At 41.3% G+C, this 18,792-nt stretch overlaps 1 protein-coding gene and 1 non-coding gene across 10 annotated transcripts in view; one reads left to right on the top strand and one right to left on the bottom strand.

Moving 5' to 3' along the window:
- Nucleotides 1-18,792, top strand: part of CCDC169 (coiled-coil domain containing 169) — a 61,243-nt gene that overhangs the window by 23,950 nt on the left and 18,501 nt on the right. For all 9 annotated transcript variants that reach the window (XM_045376849.2, XM_065533150.1, XM_045376853.2 and 6 more), the window contains 2 exons: nt 17,080-17,178; nt 17,380-17,433. In XM_045376849.2, coding sequence (XP_045232784.1) covers nt 17,080-17,178; nt 17,380-17,433 — 153 coding nt within the window. The remainder of the gene's footprint in view (nt 1-17,079; nt 17,179-17,379; nt 17,434-18,792) is intronic.
- Nucleotides 3,982-4,088, bottom strand: LOC123569937 (U6 spliceosomal RNA). Its single transcript, XR_006693809.2, has one exon. It is a non-coding gene; the product is annotated as a U6 spliceosomal RNA (small nuclear RNA).

Here is an 18,792-nt window from a genome sequence, read left to right as displayed (position 1 = left end):
TCTTTTTTGAGATGGAGTCTCACTCTGTCACCCAGGAAGGGGTGCAGTGGTACAATCTTGGCTCACTGCAACCTCCGCCTCCTGGATTCAAGTGATTCTCCTGCCTCAGCCTCCTGAGTAGCTGGGATTACAGGCATGCACCACCACTCCTGGCTAATTTTTTTGTATTTTTAGTAGAGACGGGGTTTCACCATGTTGATCAGGCTGGTCTTGAACTCCTGACCTTGTGATCCGCCCGCCTCATCCTCCCAAAGTGCTGGGATTATAGGCATGAGCCACCACAACCGGCCGCTAATGTGTAGTTTTTTTTATCCCTTCCTTGCCTGCCAGCCACCCGCTTCTGGGTCTCTAAAGTTCATTATATCACTCTGTATGCTTTTGTGTACTCACAGTAAAGCTCCCACTTACAAGTTAGAACATACAGTTTTTAGTTTTCTACTCCTGTGTTACTTCACTTAGAATATTACCCTTCTATTCCATCCAAGTTAATGCAGAAGACATTATTTCATTCCTTTTAATGCCTGAGTAGTATTCCATGGTGTATATATAACCACATTTGCTTTATCTACTTGTTAGCTGATGGGCACTTAGGTTGGTTCCACACCTTTGCAATTGTGAACTGTGCTGCTAAAAACATATGTGTGCAAGTGTCTTTTTTGTATAATGACTTCTTTTTCTTTGGGTAGATACCCAGTAGTGTGATTGCTGGATCAAATGGTAGATCTACTTTTAGCTCTTTAAGGAATCTCCATACTGTTTTCTATAGAGGTTGTACTAATTTACATTCCCGTCAGCAGTGTATAAGAGTTCCCTTTCCCCTACATCCATGCTAACATCTATTGTTTTTTGACTTTTTAATAGCCTTGCAGGAGTAAGATAGCATCTTTGTGGTTTTAATTTACATTTCCCTGAGGATTAGTGATGTTGAGCATTTTTCCATATGTTTGTTGGCCATTTGTATATCTTCATTTGAGAAATATCTATTCATGTCCTTGCCCACTTTTTGATGGGATTTTTTTTTTCTTGCTGATTTGTTTGAGTTCCTTGTAGATTCTAGATTCTAATCCTTTATCAGATGTGTGGTTTACAAATATTTTCTCCCATTCTGTGAGTTGTGTGTTTGCTTTGATTATTATGCCTTTTACTCTGCAGAAGCTTTTTAGTTTAATTAGGTCTCATTTATTTTTGTTTTTGTTGCGTTTGCTTTTTGCATCTTAGTCATGAATTCTTTGCCTAGGCCAATGTCTATGAGAATTTTTCCAGCCTTGTCTTCTAGAATTTCTATACTTCCAGATCTTATATTTAAGTCTTTGATCCATCTTGAGTTGATTTTTATATAAGGTAAGAGATAGGGATCCAGTTTCATTCTTCTACATGTGGATTGCTAGTTTTCCCAGCACCATTTATTAAAAGGGGGGTCCATTCCCCAAGTTATGTTTTTGTATGCTTTGTCGAAGATCAGCTGGCTGTAAGTATTTGGCTTTATTTCTGGGTTCTCTATTCTGTTCCATTAATCTATGTGCCTGTTTTTTATACCAGTACCATGCTGTTTTGGTAACTATACCCTTGTAGTATAATTTGAAGTCTGGTAATATGATGCTTCCAGAGTTGTTCTTTTTGATTAGGATTGCTTTGGCTATTTGGGCTCTTTTTTGGTTCCATATGAATTTTAGGAATTTTTTTTCTAATTCATTGAAAACTGATGTTTGTATTTTGATGGGAATTGCACTGAATCTATACATTGCTTTGGGCAATATGGTCCTTTTCACAACAATGATTCTTCCAGTTCATGAGCATGGGATGCGTTTCGTTTTGTGTGTGTGTCATCGGTGATTTCTTTCAGCAGTAGTTTGTAGTTCTCCTTGTAGAGGTCTTTCACATGCTTTGTTAAGTATATTCCTAGTTTTTTTGTTTGTTTGTTTTGTTTTGTTTTTGCAGCTATTGTAAAAGAGATTGAGTTCTTGATTTGATTCTCAACTTGGTCATTTTGTTGTGCAGCAGTGCTACTGATTTGTGTACATTGATTTTGCAACCTGAAACTTTACTCAATTTGTTTATCAAATCTAGGGGTCTTTTAGGAGGAGTCTTCAGGATTTTCTAGGTATACAATCATGTCATCTGAAAACAGCAATAGTTTGGATTCCTCTCTTCTAATTTGGATGCTCTTTATTTCTTTCTCTTGCCCGAATGCTCTGGGTAGGACTTCCAGAACTATATTCAATAGGAGTGGGGCAAGTAGGCATCCTTGTCTTGTTCCTGTTCTCAGGGGGAATGCTTTCAACTTTTCCCAATTCAGTGTGATGTTGGCTGTGGGTTTGTCATGTATGGCTTTTATTATTTTGAAGTAAGTCCCTTCTATGTCTAGTTTGTTGAGAGTTTTTATCACAAAGTGATGCTGGATTTTGTCCAGTGCTTTTTCTGCATCTATTGAGATGATCATATGGTTTTTGTTTTTAATTCTGTTTATGTGATATATCACATTTATTAACTTGCATATGTTAAATCATCCCTGCATCCCTGGAATGAAACCCACTTGATCAAAATACATTATCTTTTTGATGTGCTGTTGGATTCAGTTAGCTAGTATTTTGTTGAGGATTTCTGTCTCTATGTTCCTCAGGGAAATTGGTCTGTAGTTTTCTTTTGTTGTTGAATCCTTCCCAGGTATTAGTATCAGGGTGATACTGGCTTCATAGAATGATTTAGGAAGGATTCCCTCTTTCTCAGTCTTTTGGAATAGTTTCAGTAGGATTGATACCAGTTCTTCTTTGAATGCCTGATAGAATTTAGCTGTGAATCCAACTGGTCCTGGGTGTTGTTGTTGTTGTTGTTGTTTTGGCAACTTTTAAATTACTGGTTCAATCTTGTTGCTTGTTATTGATCTGTTCAGGGTTTCTGTTTCTTACTGATTTAACCCAGATATCATTCAGGAGCAGATTATTTAATTTGCACGTATTTGTATAGTTCTGAGGGTTCTTTTTGGAGTTGATTTCTACTTTTATTGCTCTGTTGTGTGAGAATATACTTGATATGATTTCAATTTTAAAAAATTTATTGAGATTTATTTTGTGGCCTATCATATGGTCTGTCTTGGAGAATGTTCCATGTGCTGATGAGAAGAATGTTCTGTAAATATCTGTTAAGTCCATTTGTTCTGGAGTGTCATTTAAGTTCACTGTTTGTTGACTTTCTGACTCAAAAATCTGTCTAGTGCTGTCAATGGCGTCTTCCACCATTATTGTGTTGCTGTCTCATTTCTTAGATCTAGTAGTAATTTTTAAAATTTAAACATTTTTAAAATGTTTTATAAATCTGGGAGCTCCAGTGTTAGGTGCATATAAATTTAGAATTAAAATATCTTCTTCTTTAATTGATCCTTTTGTCATTATATACTGACCATCTTTGCTTTTTTTAATGTGTTACTGCTTTGAAGTCTGTTTTGTCTGATATAAGAATACCTACTACTGCTCACTTTTGGTTTCTATTTGCATGAAATATCTTTTTGCACCTTTTAACCTTGAGTTTATATGAATCCTTCCATGTTAGGTGAGTCTCTTGAAGACAGTAGATATTTGGTTTGTGATTTTTTTTTAATTCATTCTGTATATTTTAAGCAGAGTATTTAGACCATTTACATTCAGTGTTAATGTTGAGATACAAGGCATTGTTCTCTTCATCATATTAATTATTACCTAGTTTTTTTTTTCATTGTGTTATTGTTTTATAGGCCCTGTGAGTTTTAAGGTTTCAAGAGGTTCTGTTTGGTACATATTGGGCTTTTGTTTCAAGGTCTAAAACTCCTTTTAGCATTTCTTATAGTTCTGGTTTGGTAGTGACAAATTCCCTCAGCATTTGTTTGTCTGAAAATGACTTTATTTCTCCTTCATTTATGAAACTTAGTTTTGCTGGATACAAAATTGTTAGCTGAGAGTTATTCTGTTTAAGGAGGTCGAAGATAGGACTCTAATCTTTTCTAACTTATAAAATATGAAATTCTTCATGAATTTGTGTGTCATTCTTGCACAGGGACTATGCTAATCTTCTCTGTATCATTCTAATTTTAGTATATGTGCTGCAGATGTGAGCACTCTTGGTTGGCTTTGCCAAACTTTTCCTAGACTACATTACAGCCTAGGACGTTTCTGCTCCCAGCCAAGCTTCTCTCCCTGTCCTTTACTAGGGCTAAGACTTGCATTACTGTCAGACTGCTCTCCTGGCCTCTTCCTGCTCCCTATTTCCTTTTACATGGGTGTGTCTCATAACATGATCCTTTCACATGTAATCCCATCATAGTGTCTGCTTCTCAGAAGACCAGGTCTAAAACTAGGAGTAAGAATAGTAATATGAGAAAATAGGAGGTAATTTGTAACTGGCTCAATCACTGTGTAGCAGGAAGAGGATCTGTTCTGATTGGTAGATGTGACAACAGTAGATCCTGGCCCAACGTGGCAGTTCATTTCATAAAGATTGCACTGATGATGACCTTGGAAAATGTCCTGTTGGAGTGGAGTACTGTGGAAGAAGCCATGATGCAGGCATTTGCTACCAAGTTGTATTGACAGCCTACATACGGATAATGAGAGGCTGAGGACTGTTAACAAGTATGTGAAACCAGAAAGCCTTAGTGGTAGCCTCATAAGAGGCCCTCTATACCAGTAGTGGAAGGGTGGACAGGGTAAAACAATAGGCTAAAGACCTAATTGTGAGAGTTGCAGAGCTCCAGAGGCATCTGAATGCTCAGCCCAGGTAGGTCTGTTATGTGAAGGGCAGGGCCCTGATAGGGATGACCAGGGATCTTGAAAACTCTGATGGGATATCTGGATAGGTGCCCCTGAGGATCTGGATTCTACAAGTCTACCTGGACCCTCCAGGTGTGCAGAGGTGGCCCACCCTTCCCTAATAAGGGCTAAAAGAGTATCCACTGTGCTGGAAGATGCTGTGGAGGCCTCTTCCCAACAAGACAACTGGTTTCCTCCTCAGGAGCTGCACCCACCTCCTCCCCTGGCTGCAAAGGCAATTAAGAATGGTGCTGTTCAGCATCTCTAGTTAAAGAAAGAAAAGCAAAAACATAGGAGCAGGAGGCTGAGGACAGCCCAGCAGAAAGCATAATTCTTTTACTCATTTCCCAGATCTGAACCAATTTCCAGAACCAGAAACTACTGACCAAAGAAGTGACTGGATTCCTAAGAAGGGCCCTGCAATACTAGTCAAAGTTTATGTTATGACAGTATCCATAGTCCTTCCAAAAGGGATCTCTGGCCATTTACACAGGTGACTGGACACTGAGGAAAAGAAATAACTAGTTCTCAAGGATGATTGAGCACAGACTCCGAGTTGACATTGATTCCCAGAAAATCTATGACCAAATTCCAAATCACAGTGGGCTCAATGTGCCCACAGACTCCCCTACCCCTGCAGTGATAATTATCTCCATCACCAAGTACATAATTGAAATAGATATACTTGACAGTTGAAAGTTACTCCCTTATGGGTCCCTAATCTCTGAAGTAAAAGCTATCATGGTAGGGGAAAGACCAAATAAAAACTTCTGAAACTGCTCCCTTCACCAGACCAAAACTGTAAATCAAAAACATGTCTTATCCCAGGGAAGACAGTAGAGATTAGTGCCATAATTAAAGACTTAAAAGATGCAAATATACTGGTATCTATCATAGCTGTCTTTAATTTGCCAGCCTAATGGCTGCAGAAACTGGATGTCTCTTGGGGAAAAACTGTAGGCACTACAGACTGAAATTAGTAGCCTCAATTGCAGCTACTTTGCCTGATGTGATATCACTGCCAGAGCAGATTAATAAGGTTTCAGTTACAGGGTATGCAGCCATGATTTGGAGAATTCATTCTTTTCATTTCAGTTAGAAAAGGGGATCAAAGTATGTGACTCCTTGTTTCAGCTAGAACATGTATACAGCTTGAAAGTTGTCAATCTTGTCATTACAACAAGAACACGGTGAACAAACTGAAAATCAGTGACTTTTCTTAGACCCATTAGAAAATTGTGTTTGCAGGGCAAACTCCTACCCTGAAATCTGGATAAACAGAAAAAAGTGGACAGTCACAATTGAGATCTGTTCACCTAAAATGAGAACTGCTAGAATTGTAAACTGGTAGGTGTACCTGAATGGTAACTTTGATTAATTACTGGAGGGAAAATAGACAAATCCATTATGAAAGTTGGAGACTTCAACATCTCACTGTCAGTGCTTGATAAGCAGGCAGTTGACCTGAAAAGTGCTACCAACCAACTTGATCTAATTGACATTTATTGAATATTCCATCCAACACCACCAGAACACAGATTCTTCTCAAGCTCACATGTAACATTCATCAAGATAGACCACATTCTGAACCCCCATCAGATTCTCAGCTTCATGAGGACAGAGTCTAGGTTTGTAATTCTTAGTGTGCTATCCCTAGCACAATGCCTGACACATAAGAGGTGCTTCATAGGCAGTTTTTGAATAAATGAATGAATTGTAAAATTAGGCTACGAGACAAGGAATCTAGTCAGGTTGGGAACAGCAGTAAGATATAGTCTAAGTCACAAAGGAAGTACAGGTATATTAAAAATGTTTAAGCCTCAGGAGTTAGAATTGCAAATTCACACCTGAAAGTAACAGAAAACATCCTCTGTCATAGAGACTGCCACTTGACTAATATTCCTAAGTCCCTGTTTTTATCATGTCTCTTCTTTAGTAACTTGGAACAGCTCCCAGTTCTTAGACTCCTGAGCCTAACATGTTAAGCCTTCTTTATCCAGGTCCTTCCCTAGGTATCCTACTTTGTCTTTTATTTATTGCTGAAATATTTTGCTTCAGCTCTATCACTACCATTAAATAATTGTTTCTGATTCAAGCCTGTGACCAATATATAGCTCCTTCCATTTCACTTTTTCCATCGAAATCCTTCTCATTTTAAGGACTCTGTAGCCCATATTGATCAACTTCTTTTAAAAACTTCTGAAGTATTTATTGTCTATGTTTCACATTTTGGCTTTTAATCACATATTGCCTGTAATTTTAAATGCTATTTGAATGTACGTTTTTTGGGTATGAATTTCTAAAGTTTTGAATCCCATCTAATTCAGGTCATCTTTAATGCAAAAATAATTTGTGTTCCAGAAAGTTATTTGTAAGCTAACTTCTTTTAGAACTTAGAATACATTTTCCATTAAAACTATACTAAAAAGGGTTGGATTCATTTTACATCTATAAATATATTTAACAAATTATGTAACTGATCTACGTTACTATGGTAGCCTAAACTTGGAATTCTTGGAGCAAGCGTCCATGTAGCAGAATTTTGAACTACCTCCCTCACCCCCTGATTATCCCTTCAAAAGCTCTTCATATTGAGCAGTTTATTTCATAGGGCTTTAATTTTCTGTAAAATGACTCAGTTTAGCTTCTTGCATATGTTTGCCTTTTATTGATTTTCTTCCGGAGCAAATTTGTATTTGGGGGAAGGGAACTGGAAACCATTTATGATACTAGTGTGTAATTAATTTTTGAAGAAGAATAATACCTACCTGAGAAATATCACCCAAGTACGTTTTAACAGGGATGTTGGTCAAATATATATAGTGAGGATGTGTCATTTCTCAGGGATTTGTTTTATCACTAGAATTATTTTGAGAGACTGGAACTTGCCCTGTTTCACCGAATTATTCTCTTAATATAATTTTTAAAATTCTAATAATTGTTAAGAAGTATCTAAGAGAGAATAAAGTGTTTAGAGAAGTAGATGTGTTTCCGGAAGGTATGAGCTCTGAAATATCTTGCAGTTTTGCTTTGTGGAGATTTAAATCAACTGCTTCCATTTTTCTTTGAAGGATTCTTTTAATAGATTTAGTGACCTAGATCATGACCAATATGATTGAGAGAATTTGACTTGAAGATTTTTTCCCTTTAATTTGCAAGAATGGGAGAACTCATTGGAGTTACTGAAAATGATCAGTTATCAGTTGGGGATTAAATTTTAAACCAAATGAGTGTATTATTGCTCTGACCTCTAACCCTTTTTTTCTCTACTTTCCTACCAATGTTTTAGGGAACTTGATTGTAAATTCAACAAATACTATAGCCTCACAATTCCTTGAACTGCTTAATTCTATTAAACCCTCCCTCTCCCACTCCTTTTCAGAAACCCATATACCATGGCCAAACACTGGGCTTTAACATCTCCTTTGTAGAGGGCATTTTGGTTTGGTTTGATCAGCATTCCCTCTGACTTCTTCTAGGACAGAACTCCCCTCCTTCTGCAAATTGTATTTTCTCCTTCTTTCAATCATATGTTTATATCAAAAGAGTTTTCACTGCTTTATATGTCCCCAGAGCTCATTAGTTTAAAGGTGGAGACCTTACATAGACTGGCCAACCATAGTATCTCTTAGAAAAGAGATGCTCACCCCCACCACTGATCCAGAGCTGGGCACAGAGACAGTTCAAGAAACCAAGCCCACTAGCTCTGGACCTATAGTTAGATGGCACTTTTATGCACAGAGCAGAGCCCAGAGCATACTTCCTAGGTAAAAATCGTTCTTTAAAGATCTATATTGGGCTATCCAGTATATACCAATCTTCACCCCTCCAGCCACCTTTATCCTTTCAGCTGGGGCAGGGAATCTTCAGGTTTTCATGATTGAAGGCTTGAGCCACAATTAAAAGCATATTTGAAGCATGACTTGAATTCCTAGGTATAGTTCAAAGCTAGTAGTACTTTTATTTATTTAGGTATTAGAACTAATCTTTGTGGCACATGTTAGAAGTCCAAGACTAGCAAGACAGGGCCAGTAGGAGACTACATCTAGCAGTAAATCAATATATTACATACTTTCACACCCAGAAGGAGATGGAGGTGTTCATCATTCCTCAGGTGCTGGCACAGTCATGCTGGTACAGTTCCAATAGCATTATGTGACAGTGGGTCAGGCTGGCCTTAGAAAATTATTTCCACTCATCTCCTTTTTGTCTAAGGATGAGATCACATACCTCCCCAAGGACTGTGTATTTGGTAATCTGAACACTATGTGCTGAAGTGTTGGCAGAGGAGGTTTAATTGTTAACATAAGTCATTTCTGGGTGGTAGATTCCAGTTGGGTGGGGCCGAGCATTTCTGGGCAGCACTAGAGGGGTAGACAGTTATTCCTCTGTATGAACTTCCTGAAAAAGTTTCTGCATGTGAAAGTCTCTCAGCAGGGGCATCTCTTAATGGTTTTCCCAGAATATAAGAGAAAACTAAAAAGTGTGGGATGATTAAACAACCCAGACCTAAGCCGATTTAGAGTAAATTGGCACCTGGGTCTATTGGGCTAAAATCAACTGATGAATTTACCTAAACTCACAAATGCTCTGCAGTGAGTTCCAACAGCAAGTTCCCAATGGTGTATTTCTGATGTTCAGTTCTGTGATCACAGGGCAGGCTCTGGAGGCAAGTCTAATCATAAAGAATCCAGCTTTCCTACAGAACAGGCACAAGTTATCTTCTAGTGGCAGTGTGGGTTTTCTTTGCTACAAATTTAGCTCTATGCCTAGCATTCTGCCTTCAACTCATATGCTCTGAGCCACTAATTATGCTAGGCTGCCAGTCTTAGATATCAGCCAGTTGACTGTCCAGCCAGTCCCACCTGAAAAGGATGGTAAGATTGTTTTTTGGCCTAACAGAGCCCTTTTGAGTCAAACAAACAAACAAACTTCCTTCTCAGAACTGATAGATTGCCAAAGTATGTTGCTGGCTGAGGCACTGTGGTAGGAAAGGTAAAACTGTATCAGGAACACTTGTCAGGATGAATTGTTGCTGTTTTGAGGTTGGAAGGCATCTAGTATAATCAACTCTTGCCACCAAGCAGCTGATTGATCTTGAAAGATGGCACAGTAACAGCGGCTTATGTTGTCGTCTCTTGTTGGTAGGCTAGACATTGAGCAGCAGCAGTACTAGATTAGTCTTGCTGGGAAGGAGCCCGTTATGTTGAGCCAACGCAAAGTCGCCATCTCAGCCGCTGTGGTTACTGATCATGAGCTCATTGTCTACCCACTGGGGTGACCAAAAACAGAAACCAGATGCTATCTCCTGGTTAAGTCTTTGTTCCATATGGTTTAATGCCTCTTACGTAGTGGGTGCTCTCTGGTGAAAATTACTGTGCAATACAGAGATTTCACCCTTTGTTCCCACTTTTATAGGACCATCCACATACCTCTTTCCCAGATTTCCACATCCCCAATCATCAAGTCAGTACAGATTTCGGCCCTCAGTGAATATTGGCCAGGTAGAAGGATTATAGATTCTTGAAAGCTTTTCTGCATTTCTATATGTGACACCCAGGAAACCGTGCACTTCTAAGTCCTCTCTGAAAAGCTAAAACAGATGGGGGTAGGAGGTTCTTATGAAAAGTAGCATTCAGAAAAGAAAGTTCTAGAGTTTGTGAGGGATGCACTGACACAAAAAAAGAGAAATAATATGATCAGGAAAAGGAGATTATTTATCAAGCCCAAGAAGTGAAAGAAGTAGAGTGGTAGAATAGGCACTAAAGGTTGGTAATCAGGAAAATTGTGAGGATATTACAGAGTAGACTAGTTCTAGAAACTAAGACCTTAACCTAGATACCCCTCATCACAAATAGCTGGAGTTTTTTACATAAGGGTTTGCTTACATTTATTTCACTAATACCAGGAAACTAGTGTAACTCAGATTGGAAGATAAAAATTATACATTTTAATTGTACATTTATCTAACAATTTATAATTATGTATATGTATGGTATTATTGATGTGGATCAAGATAATTCACTACATTCCATCTTTTTATAAAAAAGGTGCCATAAACTTTTTCCTGTATTTGGATGCCTGTTTGATCCTGTTTTTATAGATTTCTAAGTTAGTTTTTCACCAGGAAATAAAAATTGACTTAGAGTATACAGTTAACAATAGGACATCCTCTTTAAATGTCTTTGCCTGTACCTCTTTTTTTACAATGGTAACAATAAAATGAACACGCATATAATAATTGTTTACCATCTGTGGCCTTTGGAGTCGTTTTACCTGGGTTCCATTCCAGCTCTACCATTATTAGCTGTGTGTTTTTGAGCCAGTTATGTAATCTCTATAAGCTGCAATCTTCTCAACAGTCAAATAGAAATATATTAGCCATTTCAACTGTAATAAGTATTAAATGAAATAATCTATGAAAAGCACTTAGGCCCAGGGCTCCCAGAGGCATGGAGGTGGACTGGGCTGGACAGGCCAAGCGAGGAGGCATCTCCATTGGAGCAGGCCATGCCCGAAGGCCACCAACTGCCCACCTGCCTCAGGCAGGCCTGTCAGCCACCCCTCCCCTCCCTGCGCCCAGTCCCTGGCAGGGCCAGAGAGGCCACCACCTGGTGGGAGTCTGGAGAAGATGAGGCAGGAGAATAGGGTCTAGAGACAGGGAGTCTAAGGCCAACCTGCCTCTGACTTCTTGGAATTCAACCTAAAGGAAAACTTCAACCTCTGATTGGTCATGAGCTAAGTCTTTACTTCAGCCTCTGATGCGTATTTTTGGGCCAAGTCTTCACTTCAGGGTTGGTCATGGGCTGTCTTCATTTGCATAGGGTGTAACCAATTGGAAACCTCTAAAGGGTGTTATCAAGTTCTTTTAGTTAATAACCCCAGGGAACATTATACTCAGACCTCTTGAGCCACTTGCTTGAGCCCGCTTCACTCTGTGGAGTGTCCTTTCACTTCAGTAAATCTATGTTGCTGCCATCCATTGCTTTATTTGAGCATTTTGTTCAAGTCTTTGTTCAATATACCAAGAACCTGGACAACTCGCAGTCAAGACTTCCCATCCGGTAACAAAGGGAAGCCAAGAAGCACTTCCTGGGGGAGAGCTCATAATGTTCCTGAGGGAAGCCACGACAAGATGGTGGCTCTGAGGGGGAGACAGGGACCAAGTGACTCAGCTCATCACCAGGGGGCAGGATGCTGCCTTCTAATTCGACCATCCTGCCCTCGGCCCTCACTGTCATGGTGGCTTTCACCACTGTAGTCCTGCTACCTACATAGATTGTGGTATCCGAGGGAGGGGGATCCTGGGAATCCCTGGAGCCTGCCTTCTTGGAAAGAGCAGGGCCCGAGCACAGGAACACATTTTAGATGTGCCTGCAGGGAGCAGGATTCCTCGGTAGGCACTCATCCTTACCCGGAAGCTTCAGGCTCTTGGTTTTGAGTGTTTTCACACCTGTGACAGATGACATGGCCAGTCACACTGTATGGAGAAACTTAACGGAAAGGAATCCTGATCCAGATTCCAAGAGAGGTTCTTGGATCTTACACAAGAAAGAATTAGAGGCAAATCCATAGTGTAAAGTGAAAGCAAGTTTATTAAGAAAATAAAGGAATAAAAGAATGGCCACTCCATCAGCAGAGCAGCCCCCAGGGGTGCTGACTGGCTTTTTTTTTTTTTTTTTTTTTTTTTTTGCTTATTTCTGGATTATATGCTAAAGGAGTGGATTATTCATGAGTTTTCTGGGGAAGGGGTAGGCAATTCCTGGAAATGAGGGTTCCTTCCGTTTTAAGACTATACAGGTAATTTCCTGATGTTACCATGGCATTTGTAAACTGTCATGGTGCTGATAGAAGTGTCTTTTAATATGCTAATACATTATAATTAGCATATAATGAACAGTGAGGATAACCAGAGGTTACTTTTGTTGCCATCTCAAGTTTTGGTGGGTTTTGCCCCATTTCTTTACTGCATCCTTTTATTGACAAAGTCTCTGTGACCTGTACCTTGTGTTAGCCTATTTCATTCTGTGACTAAGAATGTCTAACCTCCTGGGAATGCAGCCCAGTAGGTCTCAGCCTTATTTTACCCAGCCTGTATTCAAGATGGAGTTGCTCTTGTTCAGATACCTCTGACCAAAACCTCTGTAGGGGAGCAGGACTCAGCAGACAGGCTGTGGCCCAGACAGCAGCTGCCGAGCTGATGGAGCCTGCACCCACCCAATTTGGCCAAAGAAGCCCCCATACTCTCCATGAAAAAGATTTCCAGAAGCTGCTGTGTCAATAACAGTCTCAAAACAAAAGCAAAACCACCAACACTGAAGATCATTCTAGAGTCTGATTTGAAAACTAGGGTCACATTCTGCAGGGACTTTCAAGTGGCAAAAAAATCACCCTAGTAACCAGATCTACAGTCTCATCCATCACACCAGGGAAAATGCTCCATTCACCGTTCCTCAGCTTCTGGTTCTGGTTTCTGAGTTCTCTCTATATTGGAGGGGTTTTAAAGCTAGAGGGACCTTTGCCCACTTACTCATTCACAGGTCTGAATATGGAGGTCAAGAGGGGAAGTGACATGTCCTAAGTCAGAGTAGATAAGAAAATAAGCCGTTGACTGAGCCTTAGTGTATACTGGGCACTGGCTAGCTACTGGGGATATGGAGATGAAGAAAACATAGTCCCTTTTACAAAGAGCTCCATCTAGTAAGGTAGAAAGATTGTTTTTCTTTTTTTTATTATTTTTTTTTTAGATGGAGTCTTGCTCTGTTGCCAGGGTGGAGTAAGTGGTGCCATCTTGACTCACTGCAACCCCCACCTCCCAGGTTCAAGTGATTCACCTGCCTTAGCCTCTCAAGTAGCTGGGACTACAGGTGTGCGCCACCACGCCCAGCTAATTTTTGTATTTTTATTAGAGACGAGGTTTCACCATGTTGACCAGGATGGTCTCGATCTCTTGACCTTGTGATCTGCCTGCCTCAGCCTCCCAAAGTGCTGGAATTACAGGCATGAGCCACCATGCCCAGCTGGTAGACAGACTCTTTGTAGGCAGGACCAGGCTTCCCTGAAGCAGAAGGAAACTTGAAATTAGGGTAATGAGCCTCACCAGGGGTGGCCACCACACTGCCCTGAGATGATTATGTGTGGACACAGGGCTATGACATAGCCCTGCTTTGACCTTGTAGCTGTGCTGTAGGGCTAGATGGGGCCTGGAGTGGCCTGAGCTAGGGGCTGCCATGAGCTCTTTCCACTCCTCCAAGGCATTGCGTAAGTAATGTCACTTTCTATTTGTACAGCAAAATCAAGAATACAGTTTTCTGTAATACCAGGTGCCTCCCCTACCCCCAGCTCAGTGAGTGGTCTACCTGGTCAATAGGCCCTTGTTTGTGTTAGACACAGAACACTAGTGGTAAGCTCTGGCCCACAGGCCACTGGCAAATGGAAGCAGAGCTGCAGAGCCCTCAGGAACCACGGAGCACCTCTGTCTGCCACACAATGCCCACCCAGCTTCTGCTGGCCCACCTGTGGGCAGTAGTAATTAGTGATGTGCAGCCTAGGACTAGTGCCAGGGAACCTATGGACACTCTGGGTGATCGGACATGTGCTGCTGTGGTGGCCTTTATGATCAGGAGATGACATGCAGTGAGAAGAAGGGAAGAGACGGCCCAGGGGGTTCAGACCAGGGTGAGGTCCACAGAAAGGCCAGGGCCAAGATGTGGTCAGCACCCCAAGCCGGTGGGGGCCTCGTATCACCCATGCTGGAAGTCAGTCCTTGACTGCTCCAAAACCTCTGCTTGAGGGATTCTAAATGAAATGAGCAGGCCTTCCCTTCAGGACATGACTGAGTGATATGGTTTGGCTCTGTGTTCCCACCCAAATCTCATCTTGAATTGTAATAATTCCACATGTCAAGGGCGAGACCAGGTGGAGGTCATTGATTATGGGGGCTGTTTCCCTCATGCTGTTCTCATGATAGCGAGTTCTTACAAGATCTGATGGCTTTATAAGTGTCTGGCATTTCACCTGCTTGGTCTCATTCTCTCTCCTGCCGTTTTGTGAAGAGGTGCCTTCCACCATGATTGTAAGTTTCCTGAGGCCTCCCCAGCCATGCAGAACCATGAGTCAATTAAACCTCTTTTCTTTATAAATTACCCAGTGTCGGGTATTTCTTCATAGCAGCATGAGAACAAACTAAAACAGTGAGCTTCTGAGAAAAGCATGAAAAAACAGGCCTCCTGAACTTCCCCAAGTGACTGATGCAAATCACATCCCTCACACTTCACAGCACGCTGGAGATCTTTAAGGACAAACTGCAGATGATCTGAATGACAGCACTGACCATCAGCAACCTGCACAACTGCCCAGCCAAGAAATTGCAAGATGGAAGCAACACTTGCAGGCAAAGAAGGAGAAGAAGGAAAGGCTGGAGCAGACCAAGGCAAGAATGAAACAGCCCATGAATACTGGAGTGAGACAACTGACCTCCCTGGCCCACACCGTGCTGAGCGCCCTGTATCTGCTCAAGGGTGGTAAGAGACTACGTGGAGGACGGGGACTTGGCAGTGAATGGGGATCAGCGAAGGACATAGTGGGTCCCCCAGCGTCCCGGCCACAAGTTCCTCTGAAGACTGTGGATGACAATGGTAGCATAGGTACATCCTTCTTATTTCCTGAGGGGTAGTTGGAGAAGCAGAATGCAATTGTGGGAAGAAATCCAAAGAAGGAAAGAATTCACAGGACAAGTCCAAAGTCTGATCGGCAAGCAGGCCTTTCCATTTTTTTCATGGAGTCTTGCTCTGCCACCCAGCTTGGAATGCAGTGGCACGATCTTGGCTCACTTCAACCTCTGCCTCCTGGGTTCAAGTGATTCTCCTTCCTCAGCCTCCCGAGTAGCTGGGATTACAGGCATGTGCCACCATGCCAGCTAATTTTTCTATTTTTAGTAGAGACGGGGTTTCGCCATGTTGGCCAGGCTGGTCTCGAACTTCTGAGCTCAAGTGATCTACCTGCCTCGGCCTCCCAAAGTGCTGGGATTACAGGTGTGAGCCACCACGCCAGGGAGCAGGCCTTTCTGCAGGGTGCCAGGGCACAGCCTGAGGGGGAGTTCCTGAAGCTGTAGCTGACCCTCCCCACTCTATCTGAACTGCATGGAGAACACATGATGGGGCCTCAGCAGCAGTCCATGGAGGAGGACACCTACTGCCTGGACCCCGACCAGAGACTTCACAAGGCACCTGAAAACTTGAACTGCTTATATCACACTGCTACAAGTTGTTCCAAGAACTGGCCCAAGAATTGAAGAAAGACACTTCCAGTTTTCATAACAAGACCCTCTTCCATGAGAAAACACCTCAGGAAAGCTGGGTGACTGCCATGTCCACTGAGAGAGCACTCTGGGCACTCTGGAAAAAAAAATGACCACAACAGGCAGAAGCCAGCTGACTGTGAGGCCAAGTTCCTGCCCCCACAGGGGCCAGGAAGTGCCAAAGGAACCTGGAAGTGCCAGGGCTCCCAGGAGGGAGGCAGGTCACGATGTGAGGGCTTGGGTCCAAAGCACCAGCGGGTTTGGTTATGTTTTCCCTGTAGCCAGGTTCTGAATGCCCACAGCCCCAGCAGAACATCAGCCAGTGCTGCTCCTCTGAAAGCGCTTTTGGTTGGTCTCTTGTTAGTTGAGCTACTATTCATTAGTTGATGCTGAAATTGCCCTTATTGAAGTTTGATAGACAGTGTTAGGTTTGTACGATACCATTTTTCAAATAAAGATAGCTTACTATGAAAAAAAGAAAAGCACTTAGTACAACACATGATATATTGTTAGCGTTCAATAAATATTGTGATTATTGCCATTACTTAAAAAGTACACATCAGCTTGGTGCAGTGGCTCACGCCTGTAATCCCAGCACTTTGGGAGGCTGAGGCAGGTGGATCACCTGCCTGACCAGGCTGAGGTTAGGAGTTCGAGACCAGCCTGGCTAACATGGTGAAACCATGTCTCTACTGAAAATACAAAAAGTTAGCCTGGCATGGTGGCAGGTGCCTGTAATCCCAGCTACTTGGGAGCCTAAGGCAAGAGAATCGCTTGAACCTGGGAAGCAGAGGTTGCAGTGAGCCAAGATCACGCCATTGCACTCCAGCCTGGGTGACAGAGTGAGACTCTGTCTGGAAAAAAAAAAAAGTACACATCATAGAATTATGAAATCACAGAATGTTAGGTATACAAGGCATTTGCTAGTGAATACATTGATGGTCATTTCTTATTTTGTTTAGAACATGAATACATATAAAATTTTACTATTTACATTTTCAGGAATCCTTAAACACATTACTTAAACAGCTAGAAAAAGAAAAGAGGACTCTTGAAAGTCAAGTGAAATACTATGCACTTAAACTGGAACAAGAATCAAAGGTTTGTTTTTACTCTATATACTTAGCAATTCCTTTGAAACTGCCATTATTTCTAATGTTATCTACAAACCTACTCTATAATTATCACAAAATGCTTACAAAACTATTTCCTATACTATAGAGACATACACCTTAACTTAGTCTTGCTAGTATTGCTAATCTTCTCATATGCTGGACCCTTTACTTTTGTATCTTCACATAGGCTTACCAGAAGATCAGCAATGAACGCCGTACATACCTAGCTGAAATGTCTCAGGTAACTCTTTTTTATTTCCAAATTCTAAGTGTTTCTTCTTACTATAAATTACATTTTTCACTTTTCTAGGTTTTGTTTTGGTTTGGGAGAGAAGCAGATGTTGGAATTAAGTTTCTAAATATGGAGGGTAGACAAGAAAATACACAACTTGTATAAAAGATAAAAAGGGCTGGGTGTGGTGGCTCAAGCCTCTAATCCCAGCACTTTGGGAAGCCGAGGCAGTCGGATCATGAGGTCAGGCGTTTGAGACCAGCCTGACCAACATAGTGAAACCCTGTCTCTATAAGAAATGCCAAAAATTAGCTGGGCCTGGTGGTGAGCACCTGTAGTCCCAGCTACTTGGAGGTGAGGCATGAGAATAGCTTGAACCTGAGAGGCGGAGGTTGCAGTGAGCCGAGATCACACCACTGCACTCCAGCCTGGATGACAGAGCAAGACTCAATCTCAAAAAAAAAAAAAAAAGTAAAAAGGACATAACAGTTTTCCAAATTAAGAGATTATTTTTCATATTTGCTTCCTTAATTATCCTTTTAGTTTCATCCCTAATCACTAGAATTCCAACTGGTAGCTGCTATCTCTGTACTATCATGAAATTCAAGGCACTTCACTTTATAATAATGCATGGTAAGGTCTGAGAGATCAGAATTGCTGTTGGTAGAAGTGCATACTTATAAATACAGGACAGGGAGGTGATCAGTAAGTTATGAAAGATGTTGTATCTATTTTCAAGCTATTCATTTGCCTTTCAGTTTTATTTATGATATTGTTGGTATTGTAGAGTTTTTGTTTTGACCTTGTCAGAGCTATCTTTTATTTATGATTTCTAATGTTATAGTTAAAAAGACCATCTCAATGTTTCACAGCATTCACCACATCTTTTAGTATTTGTATAGCATAATATCTGACATTTAAATATGTAATCAGTATTAATCTTATTTTGGTAATGTTTTAAGATTAGGATGTAAACTCGGTTTTCAGTGTGTATTATCCAAATGGAAGTGTCCAAAGAGCAGTTGGATATATGACTCTCAGGAAACAAATAAAGATTTGAAAATTATTAACATATAAAAAGTGAAGTAGGCCAGGCATGGTGGCTCACGCCTGTAATCACAGCACTTTGGGAGGGCGAGGCAGGTGGATCACGAGGTCAGGAGATCAAGACCATCCTGGCTAACACGGTGAAACCCCATCTCTACCGAAAATACAAAAAATTAGCCGCACGTGGTGGCGGGCGCCTGTAGTCCCAGCTACTCGGGAGGCTGAGGCAGGAGAATGACGTAAACCCAGGAGGCGGAGCTTATAGTGAGCCGAGATCGCACCACTGCACTCCAGCCTGGGCGAGAGAGCGACACTCTGTCT

This window comes from Macaca fascicularis, chromosome 17 (assembly GCF_037993035.2).
Source record: "Macaca fascicularis isolate 582-1 chromosome 17, T2T-MFA8v1.1".
Taxonomy (NCBI): Eukaryota; Metazoa; Chordata; class Mammalia; order Primates; family Cercopithecidae; genus Macaca; species Macaca fascicularis.
Note: the sequence above shows the minus strand (reverse complement) of the source record. Positions and strands in the feature narration are given on the sequence as shown.